This window comes from Oncorhynchus keta, chromosome 6 (genome assembly GCF_023373465.1).
Source record: "Oncorhynchus keta strain PuntledgeMale-10-30-2019 chromosome 6, Oket_V2, whole genome shotgun sequence".
NCBI lineage: Eukaryota > Metazoa > Chordata > Actinopteri > Salmoniformes > Salmonidae > Oncorhynchus > Oncorhynchus keta.
The window spans coordinates 34,116,368-34,139,110 of record NC_068426.1 but is presented as its reverse complement, the minus strand read 5'-3'; the positions used below and the strand labels follow the sequence as shown (position 1 = coordinate 34,139,110).

Sequence of the window (22,743 nt, the reverse complement as noted above, 5' to 3'; positions counted from 1 at the left end):
GTACTGGTACTCCCTGATGTAGCTCCATTGTTGTGTATTTTATTCCCCTCTTGTGTTACTATTTTCCTCTGTATTATTTTCCTGCATCATTGGGAAGGGATCTTAAGCAAACATTTCACAGGAAAGTCTACATCCGTTGTATTTGGCGCATGTTGACAAATAAGGTTTGAATCATTCTACACCGTCGTACTACGCCGACTCTGGCGCTCGTCGGATGTGGCAGGGCTTGCAAACCATTACAGACTACAAAGGGAAGCACAGCCGAGAGCTGCCCAGTGCCTCGAGCCTACCAGACGAGCTAAACTACTTCTATGCTCGCTTCGAGGCAAATAACACTGAAACATGCATGAGAGCAACCAGCTGTTCCGTAGGACTGTGATCACGCTCTCCGCAGCCGATGTGAGTAAGACCATTCAACAGGTCAACATTCACAAGGCCGCAGGGCCAGACGGATTACCAGGACGTGTACTGTGAGCATATGCTGACCAACTTGCAAGTGTCTTCACTGACATTTTCAACCTCTCCCTGGCAGAGTCTGTAATACCAACATGTTTTAAGCAGACCACCATAGTCCCTGTGCCCAAGAACACTAAGGTAACTTGCATAAATGACTACCGACCCGTAGCACTCACATCTGTAGCCATGAAGTGCTTTGAAGGGCTGGTCATTGCTCACATAATCACCATTATCCCAGAATCCCTAGACCCACTGCAATTTGCATACCGCCCCAACAGATCCACAGATGATGCAGTCTCTATTGCACTCCACACTACCCTTTTTCACCTGGACCTATGTGAGAATGCTATTCATTGACTATGGCTCAGCGTTCAACACCATAGTGCCCTCGAAGCTCATCAATAAGCTAAGGACTCTGGGACTAAACACCTCCCTCTGCAACTGGATCCTGGACTTCCAGACGGGCCGCCCCCGGGTGTTAACGGGGCCCCTCAGGGGTGCGTGCTCAGTCCCCTCCTGTACTCCCTGTTCACTCATGACTGCATGGCCAGGCATGACTCCAACACCATCATTAAGTTTGCCGATGACACAGTCTGATAGCCTGATCACCGACAACGACGAGACAGCCTATAGGGAGGAGGTCAGAGACCTGGTCGTGTCGTGACAGGACAACAACCTCTCCCTCAACTTGATTAAGACAAAGGAGATGATTGTGGACTACAGAAAAAGGAGGACTGAGCATGCCCCCATTCTCATCGACGGGGCTGCAATAGAGCAAGTTGAGAGCTTCAAGTTCCTGGTGTCCACATCACCAACAAACTAACATGGTCCAAGCACACCAAGACAAAAGGGCATGACAAAAACCTATTCCCTCTCAGGAAACTGACATATTACCTTAACTAACCAGTGGACCCGCACATTGACTCTGTACCAGTGACCCCCTGTATATAGTGTCTCTATTGTTATTTTACTGCTGCTCTTTAATTACTTGTTACTTTTATTTCTTATTCTTATCCGTATTTTTTACAACTGCATTGTTGGTTAGGGGCTCGTAAGTCAGCATGTCATGGTAAGGTGTACCTACACCTGTTGTATTCGGCGCATGTGACTAATACAATTTGATTTGATTTTGATTGATTTGATTTTGTCGGGCACCCATAGCGATCATATGCAGTACCATTTCTGCCTTGTGAATTCACATATAATCGTATGCTTTTTTTCTTAAACCATGTACACAAGGCCAAAATGATCGTGCTTATGACAGCTAGGGGGCAATGCAGTTCCATCTACCGCAGTCATGGCTACCACGGCAGTTTAAACGTTACCGCTTTTGAAAACATTTTAAACATTGACCTAGTTGGGACTTTTAGAAATTACAACACGGGATTGATCTGTGCCTGTGGAGAGTAGGGGAGAGTGGAGAGTAGGGGAGAGTGGAGAGTAGGGGGGAGTGGAGAGGGGAAGCGAGAGAGAGAGAGGGATATCATATAATACCATTGACATTAAAACCAGTAGATAGCGATAGCGGTGACATATTCCTATGGAAAACTCCCTATGGCGCATGAAGCTGGAAATATTTGCATTTGAAGCGAGCTATATTTCTCAATGGGGCTGAATGCCACAAAAAAAACCCGCTAACAATCATGGTTAATGTGGCCAGAACTAGCAAAGGATCATGGTCCATGTAGTTGTTTTCATCCTGCCTGAGCGAGTCAACCTGGTTTAATGTCTATGTACCTATTGCTAGCCTACTGTTAAACCTTTACAGCAGAAGGTTCATTTGGAAGCTTCGCGTTTCCTAGAACCTAGCCTGGCTCGACATTGGAAAGCAAAACGAACTGCAAATATTAACTATGGTAATCAGAATTACGACTACTTTAAGATTAGACTCTTTCGAGTGGCGATTAGTACAGTTAAATACAGAACATTCTGGCATGGTGACTCTCTTAGTAAAATCAAACTTGTGGGGGGGGCATGGACTAGACAAGGTGTCGAAAAAGCGTTCCACACGGATGCTGGCCCAGGTTGACTCCAGTGCTTCTGACAGTTGTGTCAAGTTGGCTGGACCACTCTTGATACACATGGGAATCTGTTGAGCGTGGAACAACCCAACAGCTTTGCAGTTGTTGACACACTCAAACCAGTGCTACTGTCGTACCCCGTTCCAAGGCACTTACGCCTTTTGTCTTGCCCGTTCACCCTCTGAATGGCACACAGACACAATCTATGTCTCAAATTTCCCCTTAACAATTCTGCTGTAACACTTCTCCTCTCCGTCATCGACACTGATTGAAGTGGATTTAACCCTTGTGTAGTTTTAACAGTCTGTATACTCCCTTTGTCCTAAGGGTTCAAACAAAATGACCCGCCTTCACTAAACCACTAAAATAAAGCAGCTTAATTGAATTTGAAACAACCTGTCGTTCACCACAAACTTTGTGAATATCTGGGCTCTGGGGTCATCCTTATGACATGTAGAATGTTGAGGCACTGTCCTGGGCCCTGGGGTCATCCTTATGACATGTAGAATGTTGAGGCACTGTCCTGGACATGGGCAACCGCATGTCTTGTGGGCCCTGGGGTCATCCTTATGACATGTAGAATGTTGAGGCACTGTCCTGGACATGGGCAACCGCATGTCTTGTGGGCCCTGGGGTCATCCTTATGACATGTAGAATGTTGAGGCACTGTCCTGGACATGCATGTCTTGTGGGCTCTGGGGTGACATGTTGAGGCACTGTTATGGGACATGTCTTGTGGGCTCTGGGGTCATCCTTATGACATGAATGTTGAGGCACTGTCCTGGACATGGGCAACCGCATGTCTTGTGGGCCCTGGGGTCATCCTTATGACATGTAGAATGTTGAGGCACTGTCCTGGACATGGGCAACCGCATGTCTTGTGGGCTCTGGGGTCATCCTTATGACATGTAGAATGTCCTGACATGGGGCACTGGGGTCATCCTTATGACATGTAGAATGTTGAGACACTGGGGTCATCCTATGACATGTAGAATGTTGAGGCACTGTCCTGGGCTCTGGGGTCATCCTTATGACATGTAGAATGTTGAGGCACTGTCCTGGACATGGGCAACCGCATGTCTTGTGGGCTCTGGGGTCATCCTTATGACATGTAGAATGTTGAGGCACTGTCCTGACATGGGCACATGTCCTGGGCCCTGGGGTCATCCTTATGACATGTAGAATGTTGAGGCACTGTCCTGGACATGGGGCATGTCTTGTGGGCTCTGGGGTCATCCTTATGACATGTAGAATGTTGAGGCACTGTCCTGGACATGGGTCATCCTGGGGTCATGACATGTAGAATGTTGAGGCACTGTCCTGGACATGGGCAACCGCATGTCTTGTGGGCCTGGGGTCATCCTTATGACATGTAGAATGTTGAGGCACTGTCCTGGACATGGGCAACCGCATGTCTTGTGGGCTCTGGGGTCATCCTTATGACATGTAGAATGTTGAGGCACTGTCCTGGACATGGGGCATGTCTGTCCTGGACATGTAGAATGTTGAGGCACTGTCCTGGACCTGCATGTCTTGTGGGCTCTGGGGTCATCCTTATGACATGTAGAATGTTGAGGCACTGTCCTGGACATGGGCAACTGGGGTCATCCATGTCTTGTTGGGCTGTCCTGACATGGGTCATCCATCCTTATGACATGTAGAATGTTGAGGCACTGTCCTGGACATGGGCAACATGGTAGAATGTTGGGGCACTGCATGTCTTGTGGGCATGTCTGGGGGGTCATCCTTATGACATGTAGAATGTTGAGGCACTGTCCTGGACATGGGCAACGCATGTCTTGTGGGCTCTGGGGTCATGTCTTGTGGGCCCTGGGGTCATCCTTATGACATGTAGAATGTTGAGGCACTGTCCTGGACATGGGCAACCGCATGTCTTGTGGGCTCTGGGGTCATCCTTATGACATGTAGAATGTTGAGGCACTGTCCTGGGACATGGGCATCCGCATGTCTTGTGGGCCCTGGGGTCATCCTTATGACATGTAGAATGTTGAGGCACTGTCCTGGACATGTCTTGTGGGCTCTGGGGTCATCCTTATGACATGTAGAATGTTGACCGCATGTCTTGTGGGCTCTGGGGTCATCCTTATGACATGTAGAATGTTGAGGCACTGTCCTGGACATGGGCAACCGCATGTCTTGTGGGCTCTGGGGTCATCCTTATGACATGTAGAATGTTGAGGCACTGTCCTGGACATGGGCAACCGCATGTCTTGTGGGCTCTGGGGTCATCCTTATGACATGTAGAATGTTGAGGCACTGTCCTGGACATGGGCAACCGCATGTCTTGTGGGCTCTGGGGTCATCCTTATGACATGTAGAATGTTGAGGCACTGTCCTGGACATGGGCAACCGCATGTCTTGTGGGCTCTGGGGTCATCCTTATGACATGTAGAATGTTGAGGCACTGTCCTGGACATGGGCAACCGCATGTCTTGTGGGCCCTGGGGTCATCCTTATGACATGTAGAATGTTGAGGCACTGTCCTGGACATGGGCAACCGCATGTCTTGTGGGCCCTGGGGTCATCCTTATGACATGTAGAATGTTGAGGCACTGTGGGCCCTGGGGTCATCCTTATGACATGTAGAATGTTGAGGCACTGTCCTGGACATGGGCACCGCATGTCTTGTGGGCTCTGGGGTCATCCTTATGACATGTAGAATGTTGAGGCACTGTCCTGGACATGGGCAACCGCACCTGGGGTCATCCTTATGACATCTGTCCTGGACATGGGCTCTGGGGTCATCCTTATGACATGTAGAATGTTGAGGCACTGTCCTGGGCATGGGCAACCGCATGTCTTGTGGGCTCTGGGGTCATCCTTATGACATGTAGAATGTTGAGGCACTGCATCTGGGGTCATCCTTATGACATGTAGAATTGCACTGTCCTGGACATGGGCCATGGGCCTGGGGTCATCCTTATGACATGTAGAATGTTGAGGCACTGTCCTCATGGGCAACCGCATGTCTTGTGGGCCCTGGGGTGACATGTAGAATGTTGAGGCACTGTCCTGGACATGGGTTATGTCTTTGGGCCCTGTCCTTTGACATGTAGAATGTTGAGGCAACATGGGCAACGCATTTCTTGTGGGCCCTGGGGTGAGGCACTGTCCTCATTTCTTGTGGGCCCTTTGACATGTAGAATGTTGAGGCACTGTCCTGGACATGGGGCATGTCTTTGGGCCCTGGGGTCATCCATCATGTAGAATGTTGAACTGTCCTGGACATGCTGGGGTCATCATCCTGCCCTGGTTGTCATATGGTGACAAGGACCATGTTATTTTGCTGTCCTTTGATATAAATGTTCAGTATTTCTTCTGAAGATGATGCATTGTGCCATCTTCATTTTCTTCAGATACTTCCTCCTCTTCTAAATAATTAGTTTCCTTATTCCTCTTGGACATCTTAATAAATCAGGTCTACGACCTGTTGGGCACTGAAACGTGCACTCATGGCTTCAGCAAAGAGAGAACTGGGGGGACTGTCATCTGCAGCACCTTTATAGCCTCTGACTGCATTCCCCATTAGTAAATAACGCTTTCAAGAAATCTTTATTTTGTCTGAAATCTTGTTTATTTTGTCTGAAATCTTGTTTATTTTGTCTGTGAACTTGAGTCATGTGTGGGGTCGTGGAGGGGAGATGCTGCACATGCCCAAGAAGGTTTTAGTTTTGTCTGAGTTTAATCAGTAGCACACATAATCTCAATTTCTGTGTGTGTGTGTGTGTGTGTATGTCCTTGTGGTGTTTCTGGCTTGTAAATTATTTTATAACTGCCGGGTCAGAAATGACCCTAAGACAATCTTTGTACCCTGGTGGTGTACAGATTTGATGGAAATATGAACAAAGGCGATGTTTCACTTTTTCTAATGTCGGGGTCACTCTAGGAAAAGTCATCGAATTTCAAGTTGAAAAAATATATCATTTAGGGGGTTTTCTCCGCTGTTAAAGATAGGGGTCATTTTTGACCCTTAAAACAACACAAGGGCCGGTGACATAATAAGGGATCATAGCTTTCACCTGGATTCGGCTGGTCTACGTCATGGAACGAGCAGGTGTTCCTATTGTTTTGTACACTCAGTCTAGGTCCAATATCTTCTCTACATCATTTACATCTGGTTTTAGTCTTTTTTTCCATCCCGAAAATGTATGTGACAAAATAAAGAAATAAAATGCTTAGTCGGTCCGCAGGAACATTTTAATGGAAGAAAAATATCTGGTACAGTCCTGCTGGAGGATTCATCACACACACACACACACGCACGCACACAAACACACAAAGACTCTTCTCTGCAACCCGAGCTCCCCGATGGATAGAACTGATGGGACGATGACTGACTGACGTTGATGACATCACCCATTAGGTTGGCCCAGACCCCATACTGACGACATAACCCAGGAGGATAACTGAGATGTCTGTGATACCACCAGAGATGGATGGTGTCATCAGTCTTGGTAGCAGAATGAGATATGGCTAGGTTGTTGGAACGTGGGAGAAGAGGAGTGGGAGAGTGGAGGAGAAAACCATGAACTGGTGAGGTGTGTATGGCTGCGGTGGGATAGTAGGATAGAAAGAAGAGGAGGAGGGAAGCAGAGAAGTGGAGGAGGCGGTCATCACGAAACCTGCAGTACAACCGTAGATAGAGAGAAGATAACAAGTGAGAAGTTAGGATTCCCCCGAAGCCTGCTCTTTGGCTCCACTATAGCCTAGTTAGGGTCCTATATGCGTGTGTTTAAATGTGCGTGAGCGAGAGATGTTCAGAGGTCATTGAAACTCTACTCGCACACCTGTCTCCCTCCAGTTACCAGTAGCATCAAGGAATGAGATTGATGGAGAGAGAATAAAGGGAAGGAGGATATTGAGAGATGAATGGTGGGAGAAGGAGGGCGCGAGGGAGATGGGGGAAGTGTGGGGGGACGAGACGATAGAGGGGGATGGGGGACAGTAGCAAAGGGGCATTGGCAGAAGTAACAGACAGCTTCTCTCTAGGGACAGAAAGCCCTGTTCTGTTTTCACTGCTCTTAACGCACACACATCTGCACAGTGAGCAAACAAAACATACGTGCGCACGCGATAGAACATGTAGCACAGGTACATGGACTTCTTCCAGCCTGGGGGGTTTCCATGGGGATTGGACGTCGACATGGAGAATGTTCAAGGGCCTTGCCATCAGCTTGGGGAGCTAACACAAGTCTTCAGGTCTCGGGCAAGGTGACTCGTCTTGTGAGCGCCCTTTACCGAATCGTCTTTGTTAGACATGATTGAGTTGGGAGGCCGTTTGAAACAGTAGGCCGACACACATTATGTTGAAAGGGCTTATTAATCATTGCTAATAGTGATGATTAATAACTTATGTGTTGCCCTTGAGATACATGGTTACACAACATTCTCTGTATAAAGAATATCTGGGGGCAGAGGGAGAGGGAGGATGGGATGAAAGGAGAGGAGAGGTATGGACAGAGTACAGAGGAGGTATATAAATAGAGTGATAGAGGAGGGTGTGTGTGAGAGAGAGAGAGAGCCCACAGATGATGCCATCTGTTCATAAGAGTTGGTCATGCCTGGGTGGAATAGCACCTGCTTCTGACACCACATACGACCCAGATGGGACTCTGTGCCTGGAACCCTGAACAATGGCATGAGGACGGTGTGAGTCAAGAACCAAAGGCTTTAGAACCGAAAGCTTTAGAACCCAAGGCTTTCGAACTTAGTGTGTGTTTGTTTAGTAGTTGAGTGCAATGTTCCCTCTAAGCTGCAACTCCTCCGGACCCTTTCAATGCAACATACCAAAACAAAACGAACTATGCAAGACTTAGTATGCAAACTATGCAAGACTTTTGGGCTCCCGAGTGGCACACCAGACTAAGTCACTGCATCTCATTGCGTCTTCCGTGTATGGATGGGGTAGACCGTCATTGTAAATAAGAATTTGTTCTTCACTGACTTGCCTGGTTAAATAAACTATTTAAATAAATAAAATGCAAAACTAACTATGCAAGAGATTTTCTTGTAGGCAGAGCGCATCGTAGTAGGATTCTATTGCATTGACAGGCACGACACAGACCAGTGCGCCATAACCAATCAGAGCCTATATGCAAATAGACCATTGCCATATATGGATTTGTGCCGTTCTCTTTGAACTGGACCGTTTTACAACATGAGCGTTCATGATTATTATGTGCTTGTTTTGAGATCAAAGTGAGACCTGTAGTCACATTTGTTTACATTCTTTGCTAGTTAATCAGTTATTATCCCAGTTATAGATCATTTGTAGTCAGCAATGTGGGAGGGATTGCTTACAAGATCACCAAATGTGTACATTTCTAGCCAGTAGTGGAAAAAGTACCCAATAGACATACTTGAGTAAAAGTAAAGATACCTTCATAGAAAATGACTCGAGTAAAAGTAAGTCACCCAGCAAAAAGTATTTGGTTTTAAATATACTTAAGTATCAAAAGTACATGTAATTGCTAAAATATACTTAAGTATCAAAAGTAAAAGTATAAATCATTTCATATTTCTTATATTAAGCAAATCAGAGGGCACAATTATCATGTTCTTTCAATTTACAGATAGCCAAGGGCACACTCGAAAACTCAGTCATGCTTTACGGAAACATTTGTGTTTTGTGAGTCCACCAGATCAGAGGCAGTAGGGATGACCAGGGATATTCTCTTGATAAGTGTGTGAATTAGACCATTTTCCTGTCCTGTATTCAAAATGTAACTAGTACTTTTGGGTGTCAGGGAAAATGTATGGAGTAAAAGTTATCCAAAATATAAATAGTAAAATAAAGTACAGATACCCCCAAAAATGACTTAAGTAGTACTTTCAACTATTTTTACTTGAGTACTTTACCCCACTGTTTCTAGACATCTTTGAAAAGCAAGTCAGGTCAAGAGCTTTTTTATGTCTTAAAGGGGAAGTGTTGTATTTTGAGACAGGCTTGAATAAGCTAAGTAGCCAATTGGCAGAGGGTAGCATAATTTGCCTGATTCTCTGTAATAATGGTATGGGAGTAATAATAAATTGTATTTTGGAAAGTGGTCTCTTGCATATAGACAGCTCTCTCCCTCTTTCTTTTCTCTCTCTCTCTCTCTCTCTCTCTCTCTCTCTCTCTCTCTCTCTCTCTCTCTCTCTCTCTCTCTCTCTCTCTCTCTCTCTCTCACACACACACACACACAATTGTCCTTCCTCACTTCGTCTCTTCTTCATTGAGATGTTTGGCACCGTTAATGTTTCGGCACATAGTCACAAACACACACACACAGCGATGTGTTGAACACTGTGTCAGGAACATGATAATGTGTTACTCAGCTCCACAAGGGTGTGAACCTGATATCTTGTGAGTGTGCGTGGGTGGGTGTATGTGTGTGCGTGTGAGAGAGAGAGAGAGTTAGTGAATGAGTGCTAGTGAGTCTGTGTGTTTCTAGGTTGTGTTTTTTTTTAAGCGTTTTAAAGGCACACTGCTGGAAGGTTTCAGGATAGGCCAACAGCATTAGATGTTGTTGTATTTAATTCTCTACAAACCAAACCTCTGAGGCACCGAATACTGACATCAGGATGTAAGAGAGTGAGGTGTTTTCATTCATCTCTGATCAGAACATCCATTGTTGTGTTTTTTTGGGGGGGCTTTTCAGAGCATGCAGAATATAACGCCTTGGTAATACCAAAACATCCCTACTGTGAGGGAGTGAGTCATCACCATCACAAAGACATTGGTTTAATGGTGTTTGTACAGCATTTTTATCATTCTTGTGTTGTTGGGTCTGTAAAATCATCCTTATTGTCCCTGGTCAGTCTATGAATACAGCACTACTTTTTCGACAGAAACCACCGTGTTCCTGTGAGGAGGGTCGGCAGGGTAGCCTAGTGGTTAGAGCGTTGGACTAGTAACCGAAAGTTTGCCCGTTCGAATCACAAGGTACAAATCTGTGGTTCTGCCCCTGAACAGGCAGTTAACCCACTGTCATTGAAAGGCTGTCATTGAAAATAAGAATTTGTTCTTAACTGACTTGCCTAATTAAATAAGGGTTTGGAGTGAGATGGTAGTAGTTTGGTTTGATCCACTTCTAGTCATAAATACAGGGGGCACTTGTGTTGGGTTGAGAGACACAGTCAATGTGCACTGTAGTCACACATTTACAATATAGGTCTTTGAATGGATTTTCTCCTATACAATATAAAGAGCTCAGCTGAGAAAATGCACTGCAGAGATTGTCAACTCCACCCATCGAACCTTCATCAGCCACCAGCTGGCATCCTACTCACGAGGAGATGTGGATGATACACGACAACAGGTGTGCCTGATCTGATACAAATACACTTTTTTCTTCCTCATTAAAAGGGTTGAGGGAAAAAAAGAGGAAGAAGGAAGAATAAAGTGTATTTGTATCAGATCAGGTACACCTGTTGTCGTGTATCATCCACATCTCCTCGTGAGTAGGATGCTAGCTGGCTGCAGACACAACCGACACAAGTCCAACGCTGTTTTCCTTATCTCACTGTGAGGATATGGGATTATAGAAAGCAGCCTGTTCTGAGAGCAGGTGGTAAGTGGTCCAGTGTTTTTGCAGTGTGGAGTGGAGGGGTTGCTGCTGTTTAGGCAGCAACGCAAGTGATACACTGGCCATGAAGGGCCTGGCTGTGTGTGTGTGTGTGTGTGTGTGTGTGTGTGTGTGTGTGTGTGTGTGTGTGTGTGTGTGTGTGTGTGTGTGTGTGTGTGTGTGTGTGTGTGTGTGTGTGTGTGTGTGTGTGTGTGTGTGTGTGTGTGTGTGTGTGTGTGTGTGTGTGTGTGTGTGTGTGTGTGTGCGAGTGTATGCATTGGTGTGCCTGTGGGCTTGTGTCCACTGTTCTGTTCTTTTTTAGTGCTGGGCACTTGGAGATGTTATTTTAGCATGCGTGGGAGCAGTGTGCCTGTCTCTGCTTTTTTTAAATGTTCTTCTCACTCTCCCTTTTTCATTCTCCCCCTTCTCTCTCTCTCTCTCTCTCTCTCCCTCTACCGCTTTCTCTCTTTCTCTCCCTCTCCCTTCTCTTTCTCTCTCTCTCTCCCTTCTCCATCTCCCTCTCTCTCTCTCTCTCTCTCTCTCCCTCCCCTCCCCTCTCTCTCTCTCTCTCTCTCTCCCTCTACCACTTTCTCTCTTTCTCTCCCTCTCCCTTCTCTTTCTCTCTCTCTCTCCCTTCTCCATCTCCCTTCTCTCTCTCTCTCTCCCCCCCCTCCCCTTCTCTCTCTCTCTCTATCTCCCCTTTCTCTCTCTCTCCCTCTCTCTCCCTCTCCCTCTCTCCCTCTCTCTCTCCCTCTCCCTCTCTCTCTCTCTCTCTCTCTCTCTCTCCCTTCTCTCTCTCTCCCTCCCCCTTCTCTCTCTCCCTCCCCCTTCTCTCTCTCCCCCCTCTCTCTCTCTCTCTCTCTCTCTCTGCCATGCCTGACTGCCTCCCCTGTCTCTACCTCGCCCAAAGAGTCTGTGGTCTGCCTGTGTGAGTGTGTGTGTGCATGTGGGTGCATGCAGGTGGTGTGTATGCATGTGGTGTGTGCTTGTGTGTGCGTGTGTGCATTCTACCTGTTTGTGTGTGCAATAAAGAGCAGGCTATTGGGCTGGGCTGCTCATCCTGATGCCAGATCGCCCCAGTAGTCCTGATAACAGTGGAACAGGCAATATAACAGACAATAGAACATACAGCAGAACAGACAGTGGAACAGACAGTAGAACAGACAGTAGAACGGAGAGTGGAACAGACAGTGGAACAAACAGTGGAACAGACAGTAGAACAGAGAGTGGAACAGAGAGTGGAACAGAGAGTGGAACAGACAGTGGAACAGAGAGTGGAACAGAGAGTGGAACAGAGAGTGGAACAGACAGTGGAACAGAGAGTAGAACAGACAGTAGAACAGACAGTGGAACAGACAGCGGAACAGATAGTAGAACAGACAGTAGAACAGACAGTGGAACAGACAGTAGAACAGACAGCAGAACAGACAGTGGAACAGAAAGCGGAACAGACAGTGGAACAGACAGTAGAACAGAAAGCGGAACAGACAGTAGAACAGAAAGCGGAACAGACAGTAGAACAGACAGTATAACTTAAAGCGGAACAGACAGTAGAACAGACAGTAGAACAGACAGTAGAACTTAAAGCGGAACAGACAGTGGAACAGACAGTAGAACAGACAGTAGAACAGACAGCGGAACAGACAGTGGAACAGAAAGCGGAACAGACAGCAGAACAGACAGTAGAACTTAAAGCGGAACAGACAGCAGAACAGACAGTGGAACAGAAAGCGGAACAGACAGTGGAACAGACAGTAGAACAGAAAGCAGAACACGGTGAAACTGGACAGTTTCCTGCTCCACAGAGGCCCTAACACAGCCACACTCTCCAGACATAGTCACTAGACACACAGGGAAGAAAGGTTTTCAGGAGCTTCCCTTTGAGTTCCTCAGTCCTGCAGGTTTTTGCTTAGCCGTGTAATGTTATACCAGGCTAAAACAGGTCCTAACACAGCCACACCACATTCACTAGACACACAGAGAAGAAAGGCTACCTGGGAGCTCGGAGCTGTCTCTCTCTTTGCTCCAGCTTAAGCGTGCACAGCAGGCCCTCCAGTTCCTCAGTCCCACTGGTTTGCATTTCTCCCCGGACAGCGGACCGGCTGCAGGAGAGCCCTAACATAGAATGAGTAAAAAAATGCAATTATTCTCAGTGCTAAAAGCAGCACTAGTGTAAAGACTACATATCATCTGTCGTCTCACTCTCTTTTACACTTTCTTCTTCTCTCTCCGTTTCTCTAGGTGAAGTTGACTCCACACAACCCTCCCCCTCTCAAGCCGTAGGGGACACAGACATAGACTCATCCCGAGGGAGAAGTTCCGTGGTTGGGTTAGTGCCCGGGGCGGGGATGGGTGCCACTGGTGATCTGCTCGAGTCATTCCTGGCCCAGAAAGATCGTCTCCTCTACCAGACAAGGGGGGTGGTCCTGCCCTCTGCTCAGCCCCAGGACCTACTGCCTCTCCTGGGCAGAGGACTGAGCGTGAGGGGCCTGTCTGGTGGTCTCTCTATGGATCAGCAGGGTCTGTTGAAGAGGATAGGATCCCTAGTCTCACAGCCCCACGACAGTGGACCCCTCCTCCCGTCACAGCCTTCCCAATCCGATAACAACCCCATCCCCTCCTCCTCCCAGCCCGGGACACACACATCCACATACACACGGCTGGGACAGCGAGATGAGGTCACCGCTATCGTCATGGCGACCATGGCTGCAGACACACCTTCACCAGGTATATGTTAGAGAATGTTCTCAATGTTAGAGAATGCCTTGTCCTTTTTGTAGAAAGCAGTTGTTTACCTTTCTCTGACTGAAGACATAGATGTGCTTATCTCACCAGCATCCTGGATTACGCTGTGAAAATAAATTGCTTTTCCAATATTTTTCCAGTATTGTTTGTCATCTCCGCTCCTCACCTCCTCTTCTGTCACCCTCCTCTCCTCCCCTCCCCTCTCATTCCCTCCTCCTCTCCTCCCCCTCTCCTAAACTATCTCTCCAGCTGTGTCTGGCTGTATGGTGAATTTCTCCGACCCAGAGGGATACATAGACTCTTCTGACGACCCCCCTCTACCAGATGGAACATTCCTACACTGTACATACACCGTCACTGTGTACACGGGCTATGGAGTCGAGCTACAGGTAAACAAACACCCACATTGACACACACAGGGTTCGTATAGTCATGAAGAAATAAAAACTGGTCCAGGTGTGGAAAAGTCATGGCAATTAATTTCATAATGTCTGTTAATGTCATTTATTTAGGAACAGTTTTTAGATATTTTATCAATCAAATAAAAAATCAACATGTCAGCCAGGATCGGAATGAGACGAGCGCATTCTATGTTTGCGCGCATCACCAGCATGTGTACGAGACGAGTGGGCCGCTGCTCAAGGAGAGATGAGATAGTTGTGACATTGTAGCAGCAGGTAAGCCTATAAAATATGATAGAGAACAGACAATTCAAAATTTACACTGTATATTGTATCCTCGAATTAACTGTTCAGCTATAATTAGCATGTATAAAAAAACAACGTTCTACCGACGCTCGCGAACAAAGTTGATTAGCTTTTTGGAATGATTCATGATTCATTTATATGATTCTTTTTGACGAAATGAACGATTCACCTCTCCGTTGTATGAGTCGGGATTCGGTTATATCGAACCATAAGAATAATTTGTGAATCAGTCAGTTAAGAACAAATTCTTATGTTCAATGACGGCCTAGGAACAGTGGGTTAATCGCCTTGCTCAGGGGCAGAACGACAGTTTTGCACCTTGTCAGCTCAGGGAATTGAACTTGCAACCTTTCGGTTCCTAGTCCAACGCTCTAACCACTAGGCCGCCCCATAAAATGTTAGATGTAGCCTTTTGGATTCTGTGCCTTCAAAACTCGTTTTGTGCATACTTCCAGTTGATTTTTTTTAATCTAAGGTAGCTAAGATAAACACATTATGACTAAACTAGAAAAGGTACATTCCCAGAAGAACATTTGTGGGCTTGCATCAGCTGAATACAAATATTTGTAGCCTACCATAGCCGTTTGCTCTTTGATATAATGAATGAGAGAATTTTTCCAAAGGCATACAAATGATTTGGTTGTATTGTTGCAATGTAATACATCAAGGGTGGTCAGCCATCATCCAGGAGAGCTAATGGGTGTGTAGGCTTTTATTCCAGTCTCCCTCTTAACAAACCACCTTTTTAAAAATTAAATTAGCTGCTCAACCAGACCTTTGATAAACTGGCTCTGGTGTGTTTTAGCAGGGCTTGATCAAAAGCCTTTACACACTCTTCAGACTGAGCGTTGACCACACATGTGTTTTATACAGGTATTCTACTTTGTGTGTGTGTGTGTGTGTGTGTGTGTGGGGGGTTGCTTTACACAATGGCAGGAGACGGTACATGGGACCAAAGAGCAGTCACCCAGTGTCGATACCACATCACGCTTACTTTTTGATACATACATAGAGACACCGGCAGTTGTTGATCATAGAAATGAAGTCATGGAGAAGTCCTGAAATTCCATCCGTCACAATGTGTATGAATCCTGCATACATTCACACACACAAACACACGCCACCCAATTATATGTGATAAAGTGAAAATCTGAGGCTGTACTGTCCGAGACAGCAGAGTATTTTTTGACAGGGGGTGCAGGATAATTTTTTTAGCCTGATAGGCTATGTTTCTGCACATAATTTACCCAATTTTTTTTTTTTTTAGGCTATTTGTTTGTCAACTTGTCTAGAATTAGCTACATTGAACTTCTCTGCTGCCATTGTATGTTGCCCTAAAAGACTAAATAAATACTTACCAGAATAATGTCATAAATCGATAGAATGAATGCTTTCAATATAGTTGACATGGGTATATTTTCTCTGTCATCTCAACTTTTTTTTCGAGGAGGAAATACGTTTAGGGACCGGGGATAAAATAAAATAACAAAAAAAGACGGAAAAGATTTTCTGTGCCAAATTTTCCAAATGATATCAGTTTGACCGGTTGTACAGAAATAGAAAGCTGTCAAAGACCCAACATGTTTCTGATAAGATTTCAGTTGGATCCATATTTGATGTGTTTGAAATGCTATCAGATTTTATGACGCTGATAAAAACAGCACTTCTGCAGACGATCTCGAACTGCACATTCACATTCTCTCAAGATGATGAAAGAAATCCTATTTCTCCGCTCCTATTCCTGAGTAAAAATGTTGCCTACATTTGGAGTATAATTTCACTGCAAGAAATGTATAATTCTGCTGGAATTTATAGTAAATACCTCAATCAGACCGACAGCGTATTTGCAAAAATGCTATAAAACTGTCGGTCTGATCGAGGCGTGAAAGGTTACAGACCTACTTTCAGTGTTCAGATTTCAGTTTCCATTTAAAAAATCCTAACAGTATGCTACAGTTCCCTTGACGTGCCATTTGCCTATTTGAAGTCCCTGTCTTGTGACTGTTGAATTTGTAAAGCGCCTCACAATCGTCACACACAATACAGCGGCACCGCTATCATCCTCTTTCACCAATTCTTTCCTAAACATGAATTTTCAATTTTATCTTTATTTTCAACTCTCCGCAACTCACACACACACACACACACACACACACACACACACACACACACACACACACACACACACACCAGTGGAGGCTGCTGAGGGGAGGGCGGCTCATAATAATGGCCGGAACGGAGTAAGTGGAATGGCATCAAACACATAGAAACCATGTGTTTGATGTACACTGCTCAAAAAAATAAAGGGAACACTTAAACAACACAATGTAACTCCAAGTCAATCACACTTCTGTGAAATCAAACTATCCACTTAGGAAGCAACACTGATTGACAATACATTTCACATGCTGTTGTGCAAATGGAATAGACAACAGGTGGAAATTATAGGCATTTAGCAAGACACCCCCAATAAAGGAGTGGTTCTGCAGGTGGGGGACCACAGACCACTTCTCAGTTCCTATGCTTCCTGGCTGATGTTTTGGTCACTTTTGAATGCTGGCGGTGCTTTCACTCTAGTGGTAGCATGAGACGGAGTCTACAACCCACACAAGTGGCTTAGGTAGGGCAGCTCATCCAGGATGGCACATCAATGCGAGATGTGGCAAGAAGGTTTGCTGTGTCTGTGTAGTGTCCAGAGCATGGAGGCTCTACCAGAAGACAGGCCAGTGCATCAGGAGATGTGGAGGAGGCCGTAGGAGGGCAACAACCCAGCAGCAGGACCACTACCTCCGCCTTTGTGCAAGGAGGAGCAGGAGGAGCACTGCCAGAGCCCTGCAAAATGACCTCCAGCAGGCCACAAATGTGCATTTGTCTGCTCAAACAGCCAGAAACAGACTCCATGAGGGTGGTATGAGGGCCCGACGTCCACCGGAGGGGGGGGTGTGCTTACAGCCCAACACCGTGCAGGACGTTTGGCATTTGCCAGAGAACACCAAGATTGGCAAATTCGCCACTGGCGCCCTGTGCTCTTCACAGATGAAAGTAGGTTCACACTGAGCACATGTGACAGACGTGACAGAGTCTGGAGACACAGTGGAGAACGTTCTGCTGCCTGTAACATCCTCCAGCATGACCGTTTTGGCGGTGGGTCAGTCATGGTGTGGGGTGGCACTCCATGTGCTCGCCAGAGGTAGCCTGACTGCCATTAGGTACCGAGATGAGATCCTCAGACCCCCTGTGAGACCATATGCTGGTGCGGTTGGCCCTGGGTTCCTCCTAATGCAAGACAATGCTAGACCTCATGTGGCTGGAGTGTGTCAGCAGTTCCTGCAAGAGGAAGGCATTGATGCTATGGACTGGCTCGCCCGTTCCCCAGACCTGAATCCAATTGAGCACATCTGGGACATCATGTCTCACTCCAACCACCAACGCCACGTTGCACCACAGACTGTCCAGGAGTTGGCGGATGCTTTAGTCCAGGTCTGGGAGGAGATCCCGCAGGAGACCATCCGCCACCTCATAGGGAGCATGCCCAGGCATTGTAGGGAGGTCATACAGGCACGTGGAGGCCACACACACTACTGAGCCTCATTTTGACTTGTTTTAAGGACATTACATCAAAGTTGGATCAGCCTGTAGTGTGGTTTTCCACTTTAATTTTGAGTGTGACTCCAAATCCAGACCTCCATGGGTTGATAAATTTGATTTCCATTGATTTATTTTTGCGTGATTTTGTTGTCAGCACATTCAACTATGTAAAGGAAAAAGTATTTAATAAGAATATTTCATTCATTCAGATCTAGGATGTGTTATCTTAGTGTTCCCTTTATTTTTTTGAGTAGTGTATTTGATACCATTCCACCTATTCCGCTCCAGCCTTTACCACGAGCAAGTCCTCCCCAATTAAAGTACCACCAACCTCCTGTGGCACACACACCGCTCTGTGTTGCAATAGTTCACTCTGTGGTGATCTCACTCTGACCCCTAGTGGTGTCTTCTGGAACAGCACCCTGTCCTCCACACAACACTGGGGCTGTTCCAGGTCCTCTTTTTTGCAGTCATGCTGCACATATTAGAATATTTCTGTATCGTAGCAATCTTGGTTCATGAGATGTTAAACTCTCTCACACCGTCTTTCTCTACCCCCCCTCTCTCTTTCTCTCTCCTTCTCTCCCTGCCTCTTACCCTCTGTCTCTCTCTATCTCTCAGGTGAAGAGTGTGAATCTGTCAGAGGGAGAGCAGCTGTCAATCAGAGGGGTGGATGAGGGTGGGGCCTTGCTAGTTCTGGCCAATCACACGCTTCTGGTGGAGGGTCAGGTGATCCGCAGTCCGACCAATACCATCTCAGTATACTTCCGCTCCTTGCCTGAGGGGGGCATGGGCATGTTCCAGCTGCACTACCAGAGTGAGTACATGCACGCACACACACACACACACACACACACACTCTTTCATGTTTTGAAATCAAAGCCTTCATTAAGTCATCAGGTGCTGTTGATTCTCTGTCTACCTGGTCTCTTAATTGCCTCCCCACTTAATCTTGTTTTGTAATCAATTAGCGCTGTGACTGGATGTGTCATATCAATTAGCTGATTGGAACTCTGATTCATTGGTTCATTGGTTCATCTCATCTCCGCCCTTTGATAGTGTAGATGTGTGTGCACATGATTGTGTGGTTGTTTGTGTTTGTATGTGTCACCTGTAATGTCTCCCTTTCTCATCTCACCCCTGTGAACTCTCCGGCTGCAGTCAGAGAGAACACTTAAAAGACACACCCTATCCCCTCAGCCCTCAAATAAAGTGGACACATCTGATGACATATCATGACGTCTGACGAGTATGTACTTGCAGAGCGAGGGAGGAAGGAATTCATTTTAAATGGACCAACCTTGCCTGGAAATTCATCACTCCTTCATCCCGCAATGATTGTGTTTTCAGCCACCAGTAGCTTGTGGGTGCTTTATATGCCCTACAGTCAATTATGAGTGCATGTCTACTTACATTAAATATATAATTATTCATTTACACCTACTGTATGATCGCTAGCAAATTAATTTGCTAACTAACGTTAGCCTGCCTAGCTGGAGGATGTTTTATTTCTACAATTTCCAAAAGATAACCAAACAACACACATTTACATGTTATGAGACGTGCTGGTGCCGTCATGTGCATTAGTAGCACACTTTCGACATCCGACTAACAACGAGGGCTGAGGATCTTGCGTTGCAAACTTCCCTTGCATGGCTAATCATTTGGACCTTCCTCCAGGATTCCCCCAAGGGCATAAGGCGACGAGGGTAAGTGGACGAGGGTGTGTCTTTTATGAGTATGAACCGCAACCTCTGTGTCAGTTCAGATGTGACAGGGCTGGACAAAGATGGACACTCGTTTACCATTGAAAAAGAAATGGTCATTTCCGGTCTGCGTAGCTGGGTAGTTCTCCCATAGATGCCAATGCAATAGCTTAGTTCGTTGACTGTAATGTAACCAGAAGAAATCAGGGAGTGAGGTGCCTCGCTTCCTCCTGCGTCTCTGCATGGATGAAGTCAACGTGGCATGAAAACCATATCTATTATCCTGTCCTGTCCTCTATCTATTATTCTGCCTTGTCCTCTCCTTTATCTTTATTCTGGCCTGTCCAGTCATTTCAGATCAAATTAGAACAGGAAGCCAACTGTGGAACAGAATAGCATAACATATGATGGGAGAGAATGACAGAATGGAAATCTCTGTCTCTCCCTCTCTCATTCCCCCCCCCCTCCCTGCCCCTCTCCCCCTGACAGTATTCCGTCTGAGCTGTGCCCTGCCGAGGAGGCCTCATTTTGGGGAGGTGTCAGTGCTGGACCTGCTGCCAGGGGGCACTGCCCGCTTCCACTGCCATATGGGATACCACCTGCAGGGGGCAGTGGCGCTCACCTGCCTCAATGCATCTCTGCCTGTCTGGAGCAGCAAGGAGCCCAGCTGTAGAGGTAGGGAGGAGAGGGAGAGACACATGCAGATGCAGGGACACACACATACATATTCATACACACACATCTCAATGCCATGCCGCTGTCTGGAGCAACAACATGCCCAGCTGCAGAGCTGGGGAGACACAAACACACACACACACATATAATCATCACCTCGCTCCCTCCATAGCACTATGTGGGGGCTCAGTGAAGAACGCTACAGTAGGGAGGGTCCTGTCTCCCTCTCCCCGCCTGGGGCCCGATGCCACCCAGGACCGTTCCTGCTCCTGGTCCATGGAGGCCCCCACAGCACAGAGACTACACCTGCACCTGGAGAGACTGGCCCTTGGACCCACCGAAAGGTCAGAGAGAGAGGGAATGTGTTTGAGCTTTGAATGTGTAAACTATAATTGTGCTGTAATCAACTTTGGAAATGGATCAAATCTTCAAGTTGTTTATAGGTCTGCATATCCCAACAATCTGGGACCCATAAAGTGTTCCAATGAAATTTCTCCCCCCAGACTTGTGTTATGGAGCGGTCTGGACGCTGGGTCTGTGGTGCTGTTTGACTCGGGGCGGGGTGGTCCAATACCGTTTGAAGGGGTGATCAGTGAGGGTCCAGCAGTCAGGGTACAGTTCATCACTGACCAACCTAACCATAATACAGGCTTCAACATCCGCTATGAGGGTAAGAGCACACAAACCTAATGAAACATTTAATCATATTCTCCAACCTTTCTGTCTAACCTCTGCTCTCTCGTTTCCCTCTCCCGTCTCTCTCTCTCTCTCTCTCTCTGCAGCATTTAAGCGTGGCCATTGTTATGAACCCTACCTGCAGAATGGTAACTTCAGCACCACTGACCAGGCCTACGGTGTTGGCGCTGTGGTGCAGTTCAGCTGTGATACTGGTCACTCTCTGGAGCAGGGGCCGCCAGTCATAGAGTGTATCAACGCCAGAGACCCCTACTGGAACGACACGGAACCACTCTGCAAAGGTGTGTGTGTGTGTGTCTATGTAGACTTCTGAAAATCCTATGGTGCTATTTTCTTTCACATTGAGAGAGTTCTGATATCAAGCTGTGAGGCGTTTATCTTTAATGATACAATTTGACAACAGAGTTTAATGTGAAAATGTACAGTTCCTTTTTTATTTTGTATTTTTAAATGGGTATATCCCCCCCCTCTCACTCTCTCTCCTCTCCCTCCGTCTCCAGCCCTGTGTGGGGGAGACCTTGCAGGTCCTGGGGGTGTGATCCTGTCTCCCAACTGGCCAGAGTGGTACGGAGAGGGAGAGGACTGCAGCTGGAGGATACATGTAGGGGAGGACAAATGTGTGCTGCTCGACGTACAGCTGTGAGATATATATATATACACACACACACACACACACACACACACACACACACACACACACACACACATTAAGATTAGTTCCAACCAAAATGTGACTTTTAACCCCTCCAAAAGACATACACACTAGAGGTCTTCACGGATCCAGCTGTACCCGAATACCGAGACCCAGAATTCTAAGTAATGTCACGGGTCTGGGTTGGATCTGATATGATCGCCACGGGTATCGGGGAAGGCCTATGTGTCATTTTAAATGACTCGTCCGGAAGGATCCATACAGATCCGAACGCGACTGCTGCAGAAGAGAGATAAATTGGATAATTTTATACTGCTGCTCTTTCTTTTCGTGAGAGTGGCGCATAATAGCTTGTTGTTGTCAGCCAATCAGAAGTCATCAAAGTGGCAATGGGCTACAGTGATAGAGCCTCCGGGTTGGGCAAAAGTGAGGAAATATCTAATCAATGGGAGGATGGAATTAAAATGATGGTATGAAAAGTTAAAGTAGAAGCAAAAATGACCAGGAGCCAAAAGGTAGGCTGCTACTTCATATTCTGAATGGAGTTGTTGTTGTTTGTAGGCTAACTGTCATCTCTTCCCCCCTCCTCCCTGTTCCAGTGTCACTTGCTCACACTCACAGTAGCCTAAACACACAGCACGTCCCCTGCTAGAGCGTCCGTCACTTCTCTCTACCTCACACTCACAGTAGCCTAAACACACAGCACGTCCCCTGCTAGAGCGTCCATCACTTCTCTCTCCCTCACACTCACAGTAGCCTAAACACACAGCACGTCCCCTGCTAGAGCGTCCGTCACGTCTCTCTCCCTCACACTCACAGTAGCCTAAACACACAGCACGTCCCCTGCTAGAGCGTCCGTCACTTCTCTCTCCCTCACACTCACAGTAGCCTAAACACACAGCACGTCCCCTGCTAGAGCGTCCGTCACGT

The 22,743-nt window shown here is 46.7% G+C and overlaps 1 protein-coding gene across 3 annotated transcripts in view; it reads left to right on the top strand.

The window, feature by feature from the left end:
- LOC118385572 (seizure 6-like protein) overlaps positions 1 to 22,743 on the top strand; it is a 48,217-nt gene that overhangs the window by 13,930 nt on the left and 11,544 nt on the right. For 2 of the 3 annotated variants that reach the window (XM_052521341.1, XM_052521340.1), the window contains exons 2-9: positions 13,286 to 13,771; positions 14,039 to 14,178; positions 18,706 to 18,901; positions 20,280 to 20,465; positions 20,638 to 20,809; positions 20,969 to 21,135; positions 21,248 to 21,442; positions 21,662 to 21,800. In XM_052521341.1, coding sequence (XP_052377301.1) covers positions 13,286 to 13,771; positions 14,039 to 14,178; positions 18,706 to 18,901; positions 20,280 to 20,465; positions 20,638 to 20,809; positions 20,969 to 21,135; positions 21,248 to 21,442; positions 21,662 to 21,800 — 1,681 coding nt within the window. Of the gene's footprint in view, positions 1 to 13,285; positions 13,772 to 14,038; positions 14,179 to 14,237; positions 14,467 to 18,705; positions 18,902 to 20,279; positions 20,466 to 20,637; positions 20,810 to 20,968; positions 21,136 to 21,247; positions 21,443 to 21,661; positions 21,801 to 22,743 lie in introns of those variants that run through there. The other variant, XM_052521342.1, reaches the window with a different exon arrangement.